Below are 16,641 nucleotides of genomic sequence, written 5' to 3'. Positions count from 1 at the left end.
AGGATGGCCTGAATAGTGGGTTTGATTCCCAGGACCACCACATATGTAAAACATGTATGCATGCGTGACTAAGTGGCTTTGGATGAAAGCAGACGCCATATTACATGGGGACAGTACTGTCTATCTGTCACAGTGAGAGAACACTGACACGATCCAACACGATCCAAAAAAACTACACTCTCTGATCGATTGGCACAATCAATATCGTATCACTCATTTCACGTTCAATTATGATTGTAGTGTGTCTGTGGAACGTGTGTGTGGGTTAACATCAGATCAATTGGAGTGTGATTAAGCCAATGCTAGGTTATTGTTCAGCGTGATGGAAATACATACGCCTGGAGGACTAATGACAAGTGTGCTTCTGTGTGTAAAGAAAAGCCTATAAGAACATTCTGTCCAAAAAGCAGTGACATTTACAACACATCCAGTGGAGAGAGAGAGAGAGAGAGAGAGAGAGAGAGAGAGAGAGAGAGAGAGAGAGAGAGACACAAAGAGAGGTGAAGAGAAGGAGGTAGCACCGCAGTGAAAGTGCTGAAGCGGTAACATTCAAAGATGGAATCCGAATGCCACTGTTCTCATCCAGCGCCTTAGTTTGTGTTTTGTTGACAAAACGGTTCAAAACCCAGCAGTACATATTATTCTGTTCTATCTGGCGTGTGATGATGTCAAAAAATAGTTTTTTTGTTTGTAGTAACTTCTGTGTTGTTGTAATAACCCAAACGGACGTGGTAGATTCATCGGCTACGGCATCTATAGCTGTAATGATGAGTAAACAACAAGCTGTACGTGAGATGTAACCAGGTGGAACATGTCATCAGACTGGGACACATCAGCCCTAGTGTGAGAACACACTGAAACGTCTCTAATACACACACACACACACACGCATGCACGCACACACGCGCACACACACACACACACACACACACACACACACACACACACACACACACACACACACACACACACACACACACACACACACACACACACACACACACACCCTTCACATCATTCATGCTTGTTTTTGCTGTTCTCCAATGTAAATGTATAGAATTTCAGTAAATGGGCTTCAACTTTCTGAAAATGTCTTGGACGTGAAAACAAACACACAAACGTGACATGTACGCATGGACACACAATCCCAACTCACCGAGCCCTTGTGATGACCGTGGCGTTCTCCGCGGCCGAAGAAGTAGGCGTCCTCGAAGGAGGAGTGGCCTCCTTTCAGCTTCTCTGATAGGTTCCGGTAGAGGCGCTTGGCGGCGCTGGGGGAGGCAGGGCCTCCCGAGCACTTCCTGGTATGGGACAGCTGCAGGTTCTGCATCTGTTGAGTCATGCTGACAGAATAGTTCCTAAAGGAGGGAAGGAGAGAAGGGAGGGAGAGGAAAAAAATCATTTCAATGTGCAAGAGCAATTTCTACCCAATTATACAATAGAACGGCCGACAATAAAGACAGTACAAACTGATGGGTTTGAAAATGGACGAGTTTCAGGTTCTGCACTTGTAATAGAAGGTTCTGACGGAACAGAAGTTCCTGAAGGAAAATATATTAGAAAAATACCAAGGCACTCTTCATATCTGGGGCAAGTTAAAAACATCTTTATTATCTTTTCATGTCCTCAAGGACAACAAAAAAAAAAAACACTCACACGTACGCATTTCAGTTTCCTTCTTCGGGACTGTGAAGGAAAACGTCATTTAAATCAATTTCCTTTGAGAACATTTCTACCCAGTTATACATGTGATAAATACGGAGACAGTACAACATTAATAACAGATCCATGACAGTGGAAGAGTCTTACTGACAGATGTGTTAGTGAAAGGTGAAAAGGGGTCATTTCTGAGTCTCTCTCTGAACGATACGCTATGGCTAACATGGATGATTTGGGCCATGGAACGGCCGCTAATTCCAGGAATGTATTGACAGAGCAATGGCTGAACAATCTTTAATGATCCTCGCATCATATTTCCAAGAAACACACCAAATAACCATTACTCAGCCCTTCTGGCCAGCTAGATAGACCCGCCATAAATGATTGCTTCGCTCACTTCTGCTCGGTAGGAAAAATTACTGTTGACCCACAGGCTCCGTTAAATTCATTTCCCCATCGGCTGCACAGATTTAATCTGACGCTCAGAGAAATGACAAGAGAGACAGGAGAGACAAAGAGGTACACACAGGGACATGAAAAATTAAATAAAGGTGGACACTTTTCTTTTACGGTGATCACGGTGAAATAATAACACAGAAATGGGTTTTCTACCATAGAATCATCACAACACAATCATGTGTAGAAAGACCTTAGTTTAATATTGGATTCTGAAGAAAAACATTTGTTAACATTTTACGTAAGGTGTCATAATGTAGGAATAACATAAGTCATTTACAGGATGCAACTTGTCATCAACAACAACAAATACCAACAACTACAGTTACACGGGCTGGTGATAAATTCCTCAGTCTGTATTCTGTCTCCAAATGTTGTTACAAACAGCACCATATCACCAAGTCAAATTCTGACTATGTAAACGTACTTGGCAAATGAAGGTGATTCTGATCATTTGTCCGAATTTTGATTAATTTGATTCAATAGCGATTATTTGGTTGCCAAGTTCATCTGTGCTGGTGCAAAAGCGAAGCTCCACTCAGCTGTGAGAGAGAAGTGAAGAGCTCAGTTATGAAGAGCGCTCCTCAGCAACCATTCATGAAAAAAGGAACATTCTAGTGTTACTCTAGTTATTATCTCTTCACTGTTCCAGAAGCCAGGCTCGGGAGTCAAGACAACCCGTCAAATTCTTATCTTTCCTCTATCAAAACAAAATGATATTTTACATAGCCACAGAGGGATGGGATGCTTGAATACAAACATGCTTCACTTTTACAATAGAAAGGCTGCATTTACACAGGCAGACCAATTATTTATTTGTATTTATTTATTTTTTATTTTTCTGCATTTTACCCCATTTTTTCCGGCACCAATGTGTCGGAGGTAACACCGTCCAAATGACGACCGAGGTCAGCCTGCAGGCGCCCGGCCTGCTATAACAAATCGTTAGAGCACGATGAGACAAGTAAATCCCCCCCACCCCCACCCGGCCAAACCCTCCAGTAACCCGGACAACGCTGGGCCAATTATGCGCCACCCCATGGAACTCCCGATCACGGCCGGTTGTGACACAGCATGGGATTGAACCTGATGCAGTGTCTCAGACCGCTGTGCCACTCAGGAGGCCCAGGCACCCCAATTGTGATCTTTTGCCACTAATTGGCAGATCAGATCTTTTGCCAATAATTGAGCAAAGGATCAGAATTGGACTGCTTGTGTAATAACAGCCAAAGAAATAGAAAGACTAAAAAACTAGGTTAGTTCAGTTTTGGTTCGATTATTAAAAAATAATAATGGTTTTCGATTTTGGTTTCGATTATGTGGGTTGAATGCTGTAAAAACACAGAATAAAACAATGAATACAAGTCCCATGACGGTAGTGACTGCCCATTACTGCTCATCACTTATTAACCAACAGTTTTTCACATTATTTTACTTTAATAAAATATTTCAGTTGTTGTGAACATCAAATGTGTTTTATTTGATGACTATTATCTAATTCCATGTTATCCTCTCATCTCTATAGAGCTGCTGCCTACGCGGTCTGACAAAACTATTTTAGTCGTTCTTCAAACTAAACTGAACAAAAATATGAACGCAACATGCTACAATTTAAACGATTATACTGAGTTACAGTTGATATAAGGAAATTAATCAATTTAAATAAATGTATTATGGCCAAATGGAATTCACATTGAGAATTAGTTTTTTCCTCCCACAAAAGGACTTTATTACTGACAGAAATACTCCTCAGTTTCATCAGCTGTCTGGATGGCTGGTCTCAGACGGTCCCTCAGGTGAAGAAGCCGGATGTGGAGGGGCTGCCATGGTTACACGTGGTCTGCGGTTGTGAGGCAAGTTGGACGTACTGCCATATTATCTTAAATGAAGTTGGAGGGTGATTATGGTAGGGAAATTAACATTCAATTCTCCGGTAACAATTCTTGTGGACATTCCTGTAGTCAGTATTCCAATTGCATGCTCCTTCAAAACATGAGACATCTGTGGCATTGTGTTGTGTGACAAAACTGCACATTATAGAGTGACCATTTATTATCATCAGCACAAGGTGCACCTGTGTAATAATCATGCTGTTTAATCAGCTTCTTGATATGCCGCACTTATCAGGTGGATGGATTAACTTGACAAAGGTGAAATGCTCACGAACAAGGATTTTTTGTTGAATTAGTTGTCTAAAAAATGAAAAATAACCAAAATGTTGGTTAATCACTCAGCACTATCTATTCAATAAAGCGAGACTAACTAATTGACTGATTGATTGATTAATTGGCTGACAAGTTTAACTTATTATGGCTGGGGGGCAGTATTGAGTAGCTTGGATGAATAAGGTGCCCAGAGTAAACTGCCTGCTACTCAGGCCCAGAAACCAAGTCATGCATATCATTAGTAGATATGGATAGAAAACACTCTGAAGTTTCTAAAACTGTTTGAATTATGTCTGTGAGTATAACAGAACTCATATGGCAGGCAAAAACCTGAGAAAAAATCCAACCAGGAAGTGGGAAATCTGAGGTTTGTAGGTTTTCAAGTCTTTGCCTATCCAATATACAGTGTAAAACTTGGTCCCATTGCACTTCCTAAGGCTTCCACTAGATGTCAACCGTCTTTAGAACCTTGTTTCAGGCTTCTACTGTGAAGGCGGAGCGAATAAGAGCTGTTTGAGTCAGGGGTCTGACAGAATGCCATGAGCTAAGTCATGAGCGCGGCCGTGAGAGCTAGCTGCGTTTCTTTTCATTTCTAAAGACAAAGGAATTGTCTGGTTGGAATATTATTGAAGATTCATGATAAAAACAACCTAAAGATTGATTCTATACATCGTTTAACATGTTTCTACGAACTGTAATGGACCTGTCGTCTGAACTAAGTGCCTGCACCTTGTGAATTTGGATTTGTGAACTAAACGCGCAAACAAAAATGAGGTATTTGGACATAAATGATGGGCATCATTGAACAAAACAAACATTTATTGTGGAACTGGGATTCCTGGGAGTGCATTCCGATGAAGATCATCAAAGGTAAGGGAATATTTATAATGCTATTTCTGACTTCTGTTGACTCCACAACATGGCGGGTATCCTTATGGCTTGTTTTGGTCTCTGAGCGCTGTACTCAGATTATTGCATGGTGTGCTTTTCTGTAAAGCTTTGTTGAAATCTGACACAGCGGTTGCATTAAGGAGAAGGATATCTTTAATTCCATGTATAACACTTGTATTTCCATCAACATTTATGATGAGTATTTCTGTAAATTGATGTGGCTCTCTGCAAAATCACTGGATGTTTTGGAAACAAAACATTACTGAACATAACGCGCCAATGTAAACTGATATTTTTGGATATAAATATGAACTTTATTGAACAAAACATACATGTATTGTGTAACATGAAGTCCTATGAGTGTCATCTGATGAAGATCATCAAAGGTTAGTGATTCATTTTATCTCTATTTCTGCTTTTTGTGACTCCTCTATTTGGCTGGAAAAATTGCTGTTTTTCTGTAACTAGGTGTTGACCTAACATAATCTCATGGTATGCTTTCGTCGTAAAGCCTTTTTGAAATCATACACTGTTGTGAGATTAACAACAAGTTTATCTTTAAAATGGTGTATAATGCTTGTATGTTTGAGGAATTTTAATTATGAGATTTCTGTTGTTTGAATTTGGCGTCCTGCACTTTCACTGGCTGTTGTCAAATCGATCCCGTTACGGGATTTCAGCCGTAAGAAGTTAAGTGAGCAAGTGAAGGCTCTTATTGGCCTGAATATCCTGAAATATCACCACATATTACCAGAGACTAAAGGGACAGGAATGAAACAGAACCAATCACATGACCAATTAGTGACACTGCAGGGGAAAGCGTGTATGTGAGTGTGTGCTTGCGTGCGTGTGTGTGTGTGCATGTCTGTGTGTGTGCGTGTGTGTGCCTATGTGCGTGTGTCCCCACTAAGAGGCGAATAAACAAAAATATCCACAAAAGGCACTCTTGCACACTCACAACTGACCACAGAATAGACACCTCTGTCCGTCCAGAAGTGTGAATTGAACTTTTGCATCATCACTCCATGTATCTATTGAGAGGACACTGGAACAGGGAATTAGTGATGTACATCACACTGAGTAAACCTTTAACCTTGAATCTATCTCTACTCTACCTCTACCTCTATTCTACCTTTAATCTACCTCTATTCTACCTCTACCTCTACTCTACCTTTACTCTACCTCTATTCTACCTCTACTCTACCTCTACTCTACTCTACCTCTACTCTACCTCTACTCTACCTCTACATTTATTCTACCTCTACCTCTACTCTACCTCTACATTTATTCTACCTCTACCTCTTCTCTACTGTACCTCTACCTCTACTGTACCTCTACTCTACCTCTACCTCTACTCTATCTCACCTCTACATTTACTCTAACTCTACTCCACCTCTACTCTACCTCTACTCCACCTCTACTCTACCTCTAATGTACCTCTACTCTACCTCTACCTCTACTGTACCTCTACTGTACCTCTACTCTACCTCTACTTTACCTCTACTCTACCTCTACTGTACCTCTACTCTACATCCTCATTTATTCCACCTATACCTCTACTCTACATCTACTCTACCTCTACCTCTACTGTACCTCTACAGTACCTCTACCTCTACTCTACCTACACCTCTACTCTACCTCTACTCTACCTCTACTGTACCTCTACTGTACCTCTACCTCTACTCTACCTCTACTGTACCAGTACCTCTACCTCTACCTCTACCTCTACTCTTACTCTACCTCTACCTCTACCTCTACTCTTCCTCTACCTACACCTCTACTCTCCCATTTACCTCTACTCTACCTCTACTCTACACCTCTACTCTACCTCTACTCTACCTACACCTCTACTCTCCCTCTACTCTACCTACACCTCTACTCTACCTCTACTCTACCTCTAATCTACCTACACCTCTACTCTACCTCTACTCTACCTACACCTCTACTCTACCTCTACTCTACCTACACCTCTACTCTACCTACACCTCTACTCTACCTCTACTCTACCTACACCTCTACTCTACCTACACCTCTACTCTACCTCTACTCTACCTCTACTACAAACTACAAAAGCAGCAGATAGAAGAGTAACTACAAAGCAGCAGATAGAGGAGTACCTACAAAGCAGCAGATAGGAGAGTGGTATAGTGACTACAAAGCAGCAGATAGAGGAGTGGCTACAAAGCAGCAAATAGAAGAGTAATTACAAAGCAGCAGATAGAAGAGTTCCTACAAAGCAGCAGATAGAAGAGTACCTACAAAGCAGCAGATAGAGGAGAGGTATAGTAACTACAAAGCAGCAGATAGAAGAGTACCTACAAAGCAGCAGATAGAAGAGAGGTATAGTAACTACAAAGCAGCAGATAGAAGAGTAACTACAAAGCAGCAGATAGAAGATAAGTATAGTAACTACAAAGTAGCAGATAGGAGAGAGGTATAGTAACTACAAAGCAGCAGATAGAAGAGTGGTATAGTGACTACAAAGCAGCAGATAGAAGACTAACTACAAAGCAGCTGATAGAAGAGAGGTATAGTACCTACAAAGCAGCAGATAGAAGAGTACACACAAAGCAGCAGATATAAGAGTAACTACAAAGCAGCAGATAGAAGAGAGGTATAGTACCTACAAAGAAGCAGATAGAAGAGTACCTACAAAGCAGCAGATAGAAGAGTATCTACAAAGCAGCAGATAGAAGACTACCTACAAAGCAGCAGATAGAAGAGTAGCTACAAAGCAGCAGATAAAAGAGTACCTACAAAGCAGCAGATAGAGGAGTACCTACAAAGCAGCAGATAGAAGAGTACCTACAAAGCAGCAGATATAAGAGTGCCTACAAAGCAGCAGATAGAAGAGAAGCTACAAAGCAGCAGATAGAAGAATACCTACAAAGCAGCAGATAGAAGAGTAGCTACAAAGCAGCAGATAGAAGAGTAGCTAAAAAGCAGCAGATAGAAGATAACTACAAAGTAGCAGATAGAAAAGTACCTACAAAGCAGCAGATAGAAGAGAGGTATAGTAACTACAAAGCAGCAGATAGAAGAGTAACTACAAAGCAGCAGATAAAAGAGTAACTACAAAGCAGCAGATAGAAGAGAGGTGTAGTACCTACAAAGCAGCAGATATAAGAGAGGTATAGTAACTACAAAGCAGCAGATAGAAGAGATGTATAGTAACTACAAAGCAGCAGATAGAAGAGTACCTACAAAGCAGCAGATAGAAGAGTGCCTACAAAGCAGCAGATAGAAGAGTACCTACAAAGCAGCAGATAGAGGAGTAACTTCAAAGCAGCAGATAGAAGAGTAGCTACAAAGCAGCAGATAGAAGAGTAACTACAAAGCAGCAGATAGAAGAATAGCTACAAAGCAGCAGATAGAAGAGTAACTACAAAGCAGCAGATAGAAGAGAGGTATAGTAACTACAAAGCAGCAATTAGAAGATTACCTACAAAGCAGCAGATAGAAGAGAGGTATAGTAACTACAAAGCAGCAGATAGAAGAGTAACTACAAAGCAGCAGATAGAAGAGAAGTATAGTAACTACAAAGTAGCAGATAGAAGAGAGGTCTAGTAACTACAAAGCAGCAGATAGAAGAGCGGTATAGTGACTACAAAGCAGCAGATAGAAGGGTAGCTACAAAGCAGCAGATAGAAGAGTAACTACAACACAGCAGATAGAAGAGAGGTATAGTACCTACAAAGCAGCAGATAGAAGGGTACCTACAAAGCAGCAGATAGAAGAGTAGCTACAACACAGCAGATAGAAGAGTATCTACAAAGCAGCAGATAGAAGAGTACCTACAAAGCAGCAGATAGAAGGGGAACTACAAAGCAGCAGATAGAAGAGAAGCTACAAAGCAGCAGATAGAAGAGTACCTACAAAGCAGCAGATAGAAGAGTAGCTACAAAGCAGCAGATAGAAAAGTACCTACAAAGCAGCAGATAGAAGAGAGGTATAGTAACTACAAAGCAGCAGATAGAAGAGTACCTACAAAGCAGCAGATAGAAGAGAGGTATAGTAACTACAAAGCAGCAGATAGAAGAGTAAATACAAAGCAGCAGATAGAAGAGAGGTATAGTAAATACAAAGCAGCAGATAGAAGGGTACTTACAAAGCAGCAGATATAAGAGATGTATAGTAACTACAAAGCAGCAGATAGAAGAGTACCTACCAAACAGCAGATAGAAGAGTAACTACAAAGAAGCAGATAGAAGAGTAGCTACAAAACAGCAGATAGAAGTGAGGTATAGTAACTACAAAGCAGCAGATAGAAGAGAGGTATAGTAACTACAAAGAAGCAGATAGAAGAGTAGCTGCAAAACAGCAGATAGAAGAGAGGTATAGTAGCTACAAAACAGCAGATAGAAGAGAGGTATAGTAACTACAAAGCAGCAGATAGAAGAGAGGTATAGTGCCTACAAAGCAGTAGATAGAAGAGAAGCTACAAAGCAGCAGATAGAAGAATACCTACAAAGCAGCAGATAGAAGAGTAGCTACAAAGCAGCAGATAGAAGAGTAGCTAAAAAGCAGCAGATAGAAGATAACTAAAAAGCAGCAGATAGAAAAGTACCTACAAAGCAGCAGATAGAAGAGTGGCTACAAAGCAGCAGATATAAGAGTAGCTACAAAGCAGCAGATAGAAGAGAACTACAAAGCAGCAGATTGAAGAGAGGTATAGTAACTACAAAGCAGCAGATATAAGGGTACTTACAAAGCAGCAGATATAAGAGAGGTATAGTAACTACAAAGCAGCAGATAGAAGAGTACCTACAAAGCAGCAGATAGAAGAGAGGTATAGTAACTACAAAGCAGCAGATAGAAGAGTACCTACAAAGCAGCAGATAGAAGAGAGGTATAGTAACTACAAAGCAGCAGATAGAAGAGAGATATAGTAACTACAAAGCAGCAGATAGAAGGGTACTTACAAAGCAGCAGATATAAGAGAGGTATAGTAACTACAAAGCAGCAGATAGAAGAGTACCTACAAAGCAGCAGATAGAAAAGTAACTACAAAGAGGCAGATAGAAGAGAGGTATAGTAACTACAAAGCAGCAGATAGAAGAGAGGTATAGTACCTACAAAGCAGCAGATAGAAAAGTAACTACAAAGAGGCAGATAGAAGAGATGTATAGTAACTACAAAGCAGCAGATAGAAGAGTACATACCAAGCAGCAGATAGAAGAGTAACTACAAAGAAGCAGATAGAAGAGTAGCTACAAGACAGCAGATAGAAGTGAGGTATAGTAACTACAAAGCAGCAGATAGAAGAGTAGCTACAAAACAGCAGATAGAAGAGAGGTATAGTAGCTACAAAACAGCAGATAGAAGAGAGGTATAGTAACTACAAAGCAGCAGATAGAATAGTAACTACAAAGCAGCAGATAGAAGAGAAGTATAGTAACTACAAAGTAGCAGATAGAAGAGAGGTATAGTAACTACAAAGCAGCAGATAGAAGAGTACCTTCAAAGCAGCAGATAGAAGAGTAGCTACAAAGCAGCAGATAGAAGAGAGGTATAGTAACTACAAAGCAGCAGATAGAAGAGTACCTGCAAAGCAGCAGATAGAAGAGTAACTACAAAGAAGCAGATAGAACAGTAACTACAAAGCAGCAGATAGAAGAGTACCTACAAAGCAGCAGATAGAAGAGAGGTATAGTAACTACAAAGCAGCAGATAGAAGAGAGGTATAGTAACTACAAAGCAGCAGATAGAAGAGTAGCTACAAAGCAGAAGATAGAAGAGTAATTACAAAGCAGCAGATAGAAGAGTAACTACAACGCAGCAGATAGAAGAGAGGTATAGTACCTACAAAGCAGCAGATAGAAGAGTACCTACAAAGCAGCAGATAGAAGAGTGCCTACAAAGCAGCAGATATAAGAGTAGTAGAGTAGCAGATAGAAGAATAGTAGAGTAGCAGATAGAAGAGTGGTAGAGTAGCAGATAGAAGTGTAGTAGAGTAGAAGCTAGAAGGGTAGTAGAGTAGCAGATAGAAGGGTAGTAGTGTAGCAGATAGAAGGGTAGTAGAGTAGCAGATATAAAGAGAGAAAGTGGTACATTCTAAAGAGTAAATTGGAAATGCAATTCAATGTAAATCAGTGGATATATCTCAAATGGCACCCTATTCTCTATATAGTACACTACTTTTACACCAGGGGCGCATATGTTGTGTCCGAAAACCGTCTTGTCCACTACTTACTAAGATGTATTCAACTTTTTATGTGAACTAGCTAATCATACTACATACTATTTCAAATGTACTGTTTAGTAAAAATGTATGCAGTTTGGCAAGAAATGTCAACATACTAATGTGCAATTGGGTTGTTCCCCGCCATTAGTTCCTTTTGGTACAGCCCGTCCCTTATTCTGATTATCAGCTGCTGTCAAACACACGTGGGTCTGAAAAGACAATTCTCTTCCTCAACAGTGTGCAGTGAATTGTACTAGATGAAAAGCCTAAATGAATATGACATCCTGGCATTTAAAGCATACTCAATTTTGGAAATGTCCCATACTATAAATTTTTTTTTTTTTTCAAATAGCCAATCAGGCTATTATTTACAATGCAAGTATGGGTATTGGGATACGGTCAGAGAGTGATAGATGTGGTGAGGTACTGTGTGTTCCTGAGAGGGGGGGGGTGTTAGTTCCTCAACACGTTGTGTTCAGCTGTTGTTGCTGCTGCGACATCATTATTCAATCGCTCCCACAAAGAAAAAAAACACGACTCTGATTCTGCATCAAACATCGCTAAGTAAAGTGCCTACAGAACATCGCTAAGTAAAGTGCCTACAGAACATCGCTAAGTAAAGTGCCTACAGAACATCGCTAAGTAAACTGCCTACAGAACATCGCTAAGTAAAGTGCCTACAGAACATCGCTAAGTAAAGTGCCTACAGAACATCACTAAGTAAAGTGCCTACAGAACATCGCTAAGTAAAGTGCCTACAGAACATCGCTAAGTAAAGTGCCTACAGAACATCGCTAAGTAAAGTGCCTACAGAACATCGCTAAGTAAAGTGCCTACAGAACATCGCTAAGTAAAGTGCCTACAGAACATCGCTAAGTAAAGTGCCTACAGAACATCGCTAAGTAAAGTGCCTACAGAACATCGCTAAGTAAAGTGCCTACAGAACATCGCTAAGTAAAGTGCCTACAGAACATCGCTAAGTAAAGTGCCTACAGAACATCGCTAAGTAAAGTGCCTACAGAACATCGCTAAGTAAAGTGCCTACAGAACTAGATGGCGGAGCAACAGACAGACATGTAGTAGTCTCAGTACCAACAACTGTCTACTGCAACACATACACATACAAAAGACAAAGAGAGAGAGAGTCAGAGACAGAGAGAGAGAGAGAGGAGAGAGTCAGAGAGAGAGGAGAGAGAGTCAGAGAGAGAGAGAGAGAGAGAGAGAGAGAGAGAGAGACAGAGAGAGAGTCAGAGAGAGAGAGAGAGAGAGAGAAAGAAAGAGAGTCAGAGAGAGAGAGGAGAGAGAGTCAAAGCGAGAAAGAGAGAGAGCGAGAGAGAGAGAAAGAAAGGAGGAAGACAAGAACACAAAGATGAAGAGAGAAAATACAGAAACAGCAACATGAGTCAAGTCTTCTAATATGTTACTGAAGAAGGTAGGATAGAGAGAGAGAGGGAGAGACAGAGGGAGAACGGAGAGAGAGAGAAGGGAGAGAGACGGACAGAGAGAGAGAAGGGAGAGACAGAGGGAGAACAGAGAGAGAGAAGGGAGAGAGAAGGGAGAGAGAGGGAGAGACAGAGGGAGAGAAGGGAGAGAGAGACACGGAGAGAGAGAGAGAGAGAGAGAGAGAGAGAGACAGAAGGGATAAGGACAACTCCAGCGTCAATCAATACTGTTTGTGCGAAACCAAAAAAGCAACAGTCTATCCCTTCTAACAGACAGGAATGCAGAGCAGCGAACATACAGTACCTAACATACACTATCTGCCTACCAGCCAGTGTCAATCTAGCCTGCATCTCTCACCCACCAAGTTCAACACATCACTGATCAGCAGGCAGCACAGCAGACACATACTGACCCCACACCCACACATACGCACACTGATGCAGATTTCATACTCATACCGATACCGATATATCTGTGTGTGTGTGTGTGTGTGTGTGTGTGTGTGTGTGTGTGTGTGTGTGCACATCTGCATATTGGTGTGTGTGCATGCGCCTATGCATCTTGCGTGTGTGTCTGTACAATTGTGCACTAATGTATGTGTGTATTCACCTGCGTGTGTGTGTGTGTGTGTGTGTGCTGGCTCCTTCCTTACCTGCCCAGGCTGTGAGAGGTGCGTGGTGAGGTGCCCGTGCAGAACAGCAGTCTGAAGTCCTTTACCAAAGCATCCCCCGGTCTCTGATTCAACCTCTGAGCCAGACGAGATAGCTTACTCTTACTCCACCTGACAGAGGAGACGGGGAAAGAGGAGGGAGGAGAGTTGAAAGGAGGGAGGAGAGGAGGGAGGTCAGTCCTGAACGGTATCCTTGAGCGGAGATGTTAAGATTAGAAGCAAAAGGTAAATTCCTCACTGTCTCTCTATCACACAGAAAAGGAGAGGAAAGTACAGTAGGCATTTCTCTCTGAGCTCTAAGGAGTGCCAGGTGTCACTCAGGTAATCGTAGCCCAGGTCGGAAGCTCTCTCCTGGCTCTCTGTCAGGCTGAGTCCCTCTCTGGAGCACATCCAGACTTCTAAATCAATGTTAGTCCATCCTGTTCTGGAACTTCCAAGAAAGCATGTGGAGAAGGGCAGATTATTCAGTCCTTTCTAGAGCTCTATGTTCACATTATGTCAAGCAAAGTAAACTCAGTTCCAGAACTTTATTCTCCAAGGGTCTCTCTCAGGACAAGTGTATCCCCAGAGTGGCGTATTGTCCTGGGTCAGTTTCAGAGCATCGTAGCCCCTTTGTGGTTCCTACTCTGGAGCTCGTCTCAGAATTCCTCTCTGGGCTGAAAGTACTGAGCACCTGTTCAACGCAGCTCTGTGTAAGCAAGCACATCCCGCTTCAGCTGCACACACAAACCCGCACACACACACACACACACACACACAAACACACACACACAGAAATTAGCACATTAAGCAGGGGAGTGAGAGAAAGAGAGAGAGAGAGAGAGAGAGAGAGAGAGAGAGAGAGAGAACGAGAGAGAGGGAACGAGAGAGAGAGAGAGAGGGGGGGGGAGAGCATGCGAGAGAGAACGAGAGAGAGAGAGCGAGAGAAAGAACGAGAGAGAGAGCGAGAGACAGAGCGAGAGAGAGAATGAGAGAGAGAGAGAGACATATAAAGGATGATGTGCTTGGGGGGTTGGGGAGGTGAATGCAGAGCGCAGTGAGAGTGGGCGACTAGAGGAGATGAGCGGAGGGATGCTGAGCGCACACACACACACACATGCACACACACACACACACACACACACAGACACACACACACACACACACAGACACACACACACACTGTCAGCAGCCGTTACACAGACTGTACTGAGCACAAAAAGCCTGGGGTTCTTTTAGAGAAGTGGGGATGGAGAGGAGGAGGGGTAGAGGAGGAGGAGGACGGATTACTGGATTAAGGAAAAAGGAGAGATGAGGATGACATGTTGTCAGAGGGGGAGACAGAGATAATGAAGAAGAGAGGAGAGGGGAAGAGTGAGGATGACCTAATAATAAGATGGGTGGAAGGAAATTACACCTGTTGTGAGATGGTGGAGGGGAGTGGAGGAAGTCGAGTGGATGTGGGATGGAGAGGGAGAGGAGAGAAGGGGAGAGCAGGGGAAAGGAGAGGAGAGAAGGGGAGAGCAGGGGAGAGAAGAGAAGAGGAGAGAAGGGGAGAGGAGAGAAGGGGAGAGGAGAGGAGGGGAGAGGAGATGGGAGAGGAGAGTAGGGAGAGGAGAGTAGGGAGAGGAGAGAAGAGAAGGGGAGAGGAGAGGAGGGGAAGGAGAGAAGGGAAGAGGAAAGAAGGGAAAGGAGGAAGGGGAGAGGAGAGAAGAGAATGGGGAGGAGAGAAGGGGAGAGGAGAGCAGGGGAAAGGAGAAAGGGGGAGAGGAGAGAAGGGCAGAGAATAGAAGGGGAAAAGAGAAAGGGGAGAGGAGAGAAGAGAATGGGGAGGAGAGAAGTGGAGAGGAGAGCAGGGGGAGGAGAGAAGGGGAGAGGAGAGCAGGGGAAAGGAGATAAGAGGAGAGGAGAGAATAGAAGGGGGAGGAGAGAAGGAGAGAAGAGAGAAGGGGATGACATGTCATGTTGTCAAAGTGGGAGATGGAGATAATTGAGGTTGACCTATTAAGGAAATGACACCTGTTGTGAGAATGGGGAGGGAGAGTGGAGGAAGCAGAGTGGATGTGGGATGGAGAGGGAGTGAAGAGAAGGGGAGAGGAGAGGAGAGGGAGGAGAGCAAGGGGAGGAGAGAAGGGGAAATGAGAGAAGAGGAGAGAAGAGGAGAGAAGTGGAGAGGAGAGAGAGAGAAGAGAAGGGGAGAGGAATGAGAGAAGAGGATAGGATAGGAGAGAAGGGGATAGAGTAGAGGGGGGGAGAGAAGGGGAGAGGAGAGAAGGGGAGAGGAGAGAAGAGAAGAGGAGAGGACAGGAGAGAAGGGGGAGGAGGGAAGAGGAGAGAAGGGGAGAGGAGAACAGGGGGAGGAGAGGAGGGGAAAGGATAGAAGGGGAGAGGAGAACAGGGGGAGGAGAGAGGGGAGATGAGAGAAGGGGAGAGGAGAGAAGGGGAGAGATGAGGAGAGAATAGGAGAGAAGGGCAGAGGAGAAAGAGAAGGGGAGGGGAGAGGAGAGAAGAGGATAGGAGAGAAGGGGAAAGGAGAGAAGGGGACAGGAGAGGAGAGAAGAAAAGGGAAGAGGTGAGGAGAGAAGAGGAGAGGGGAGATGAGAGAATGGGAGGGGAGAGAACTGGAGAGATGATGAGAGAAGGGGAAGGGAGAGAAGAGGAGAGAAGAGAAGGGGAGAGGAGAGAGAAGAAGAGGAGAGAAGGGGAGAGGAGAGAGAAGAAGAGGAGAGAAGGGGAGAGGATAGGAGGGGAGCGGATAGAAGTGGAGAGGAGAGAAGGGGAGAGGAGAGCAGGGGAAGGAGAGAAGGGGAGAAGGAGAGAGGAGAGAGAGAAGGGGAGAGCTAAGAAGGGGAGATGAGAGAGAGCAGGGGAGAGGAGAGAAGGGGAGAGGAGAGCAGGGAGAGGAGAGAAGGGGAGAGGAGAGCAGGGAGAGGAGAGAAGGGGAGAGGAGAGAATAAAAGGGGGAGGGGAGTAGGGGAGAGGAGAGCAGGGGGGAGAGAAGGGGAGAGGAGAGCAGGGGAAAGGAGAGAAGAGGAGAGAAGAGAATAGAAGGGGGAGGAGAGAAGGGGAGACGAGAGAAGGGGATGACATGTCATGTTGTCAGAGGGGGAGATGGAGATAATTGAGGTTGACCTATTAAGGAAATGACGCCTGTTGTGAGAATGGGGAGGGAGAGTGGAGGAAGCAGAGTGGAT

General features: G+C 43.4%; 1 protein-coding gene across 1 annotated transcript in view; it reads right to left on the bottom strand.

The window, feature by feature from the left end:
* LOC110499541 (ankyrin repeat and fibronectin type-III domain-containing protein 1-like) overlaps window positions 1-13,721 on the bottom strand; it is a 113,685-nt gene extending 99,964 nt beyond the window's left edge. Inside the window, exons 1-2 of the mRNA XM_036956296.1 lie at window positions 13,451-13,721; window positions 1,157-1,358 (exon numbers count right to left, since the gene is read on the bottom strand). Coding sequence (XP_036812191.1) covers window positions 1,157-1,342 — 186 coding nt within the window. The 5' untranslated portion in view covers window positions 1,343-1,358; window positions 13,451-13,721. The remainder of the gene's footprint in view (window positions 1-1,156; window positions 1,359-13,450) is intronic.
* Between the last annotated feature and the right edge of the window lie 2,920 nt (window positions 13,722-16,641).

The sequence above is a fragment of the Oncorhynchus mykiss genome, chromosome 20, assembly GCF_013265735.2.
Source record: "Oncorhynchus mykiss isolate Arlee chromosome 20, USDA_OmykA_1.1, whole genome shotgun sequence".
In the NCBI taxonomy this organism is placed as follows: domain Eukaryota; kingdom Metazoa; phylum Chordata; class Actinopteri; order Salmoniformes; family Salmonidae; genus Oncorhynchus; species Oncorhynchus mykiss.
The sequence above is the reverse complement of the archived record's forward strand: the minus strand, read 5'-3'. Positions and strand labels throughout refer to the sequence as shown.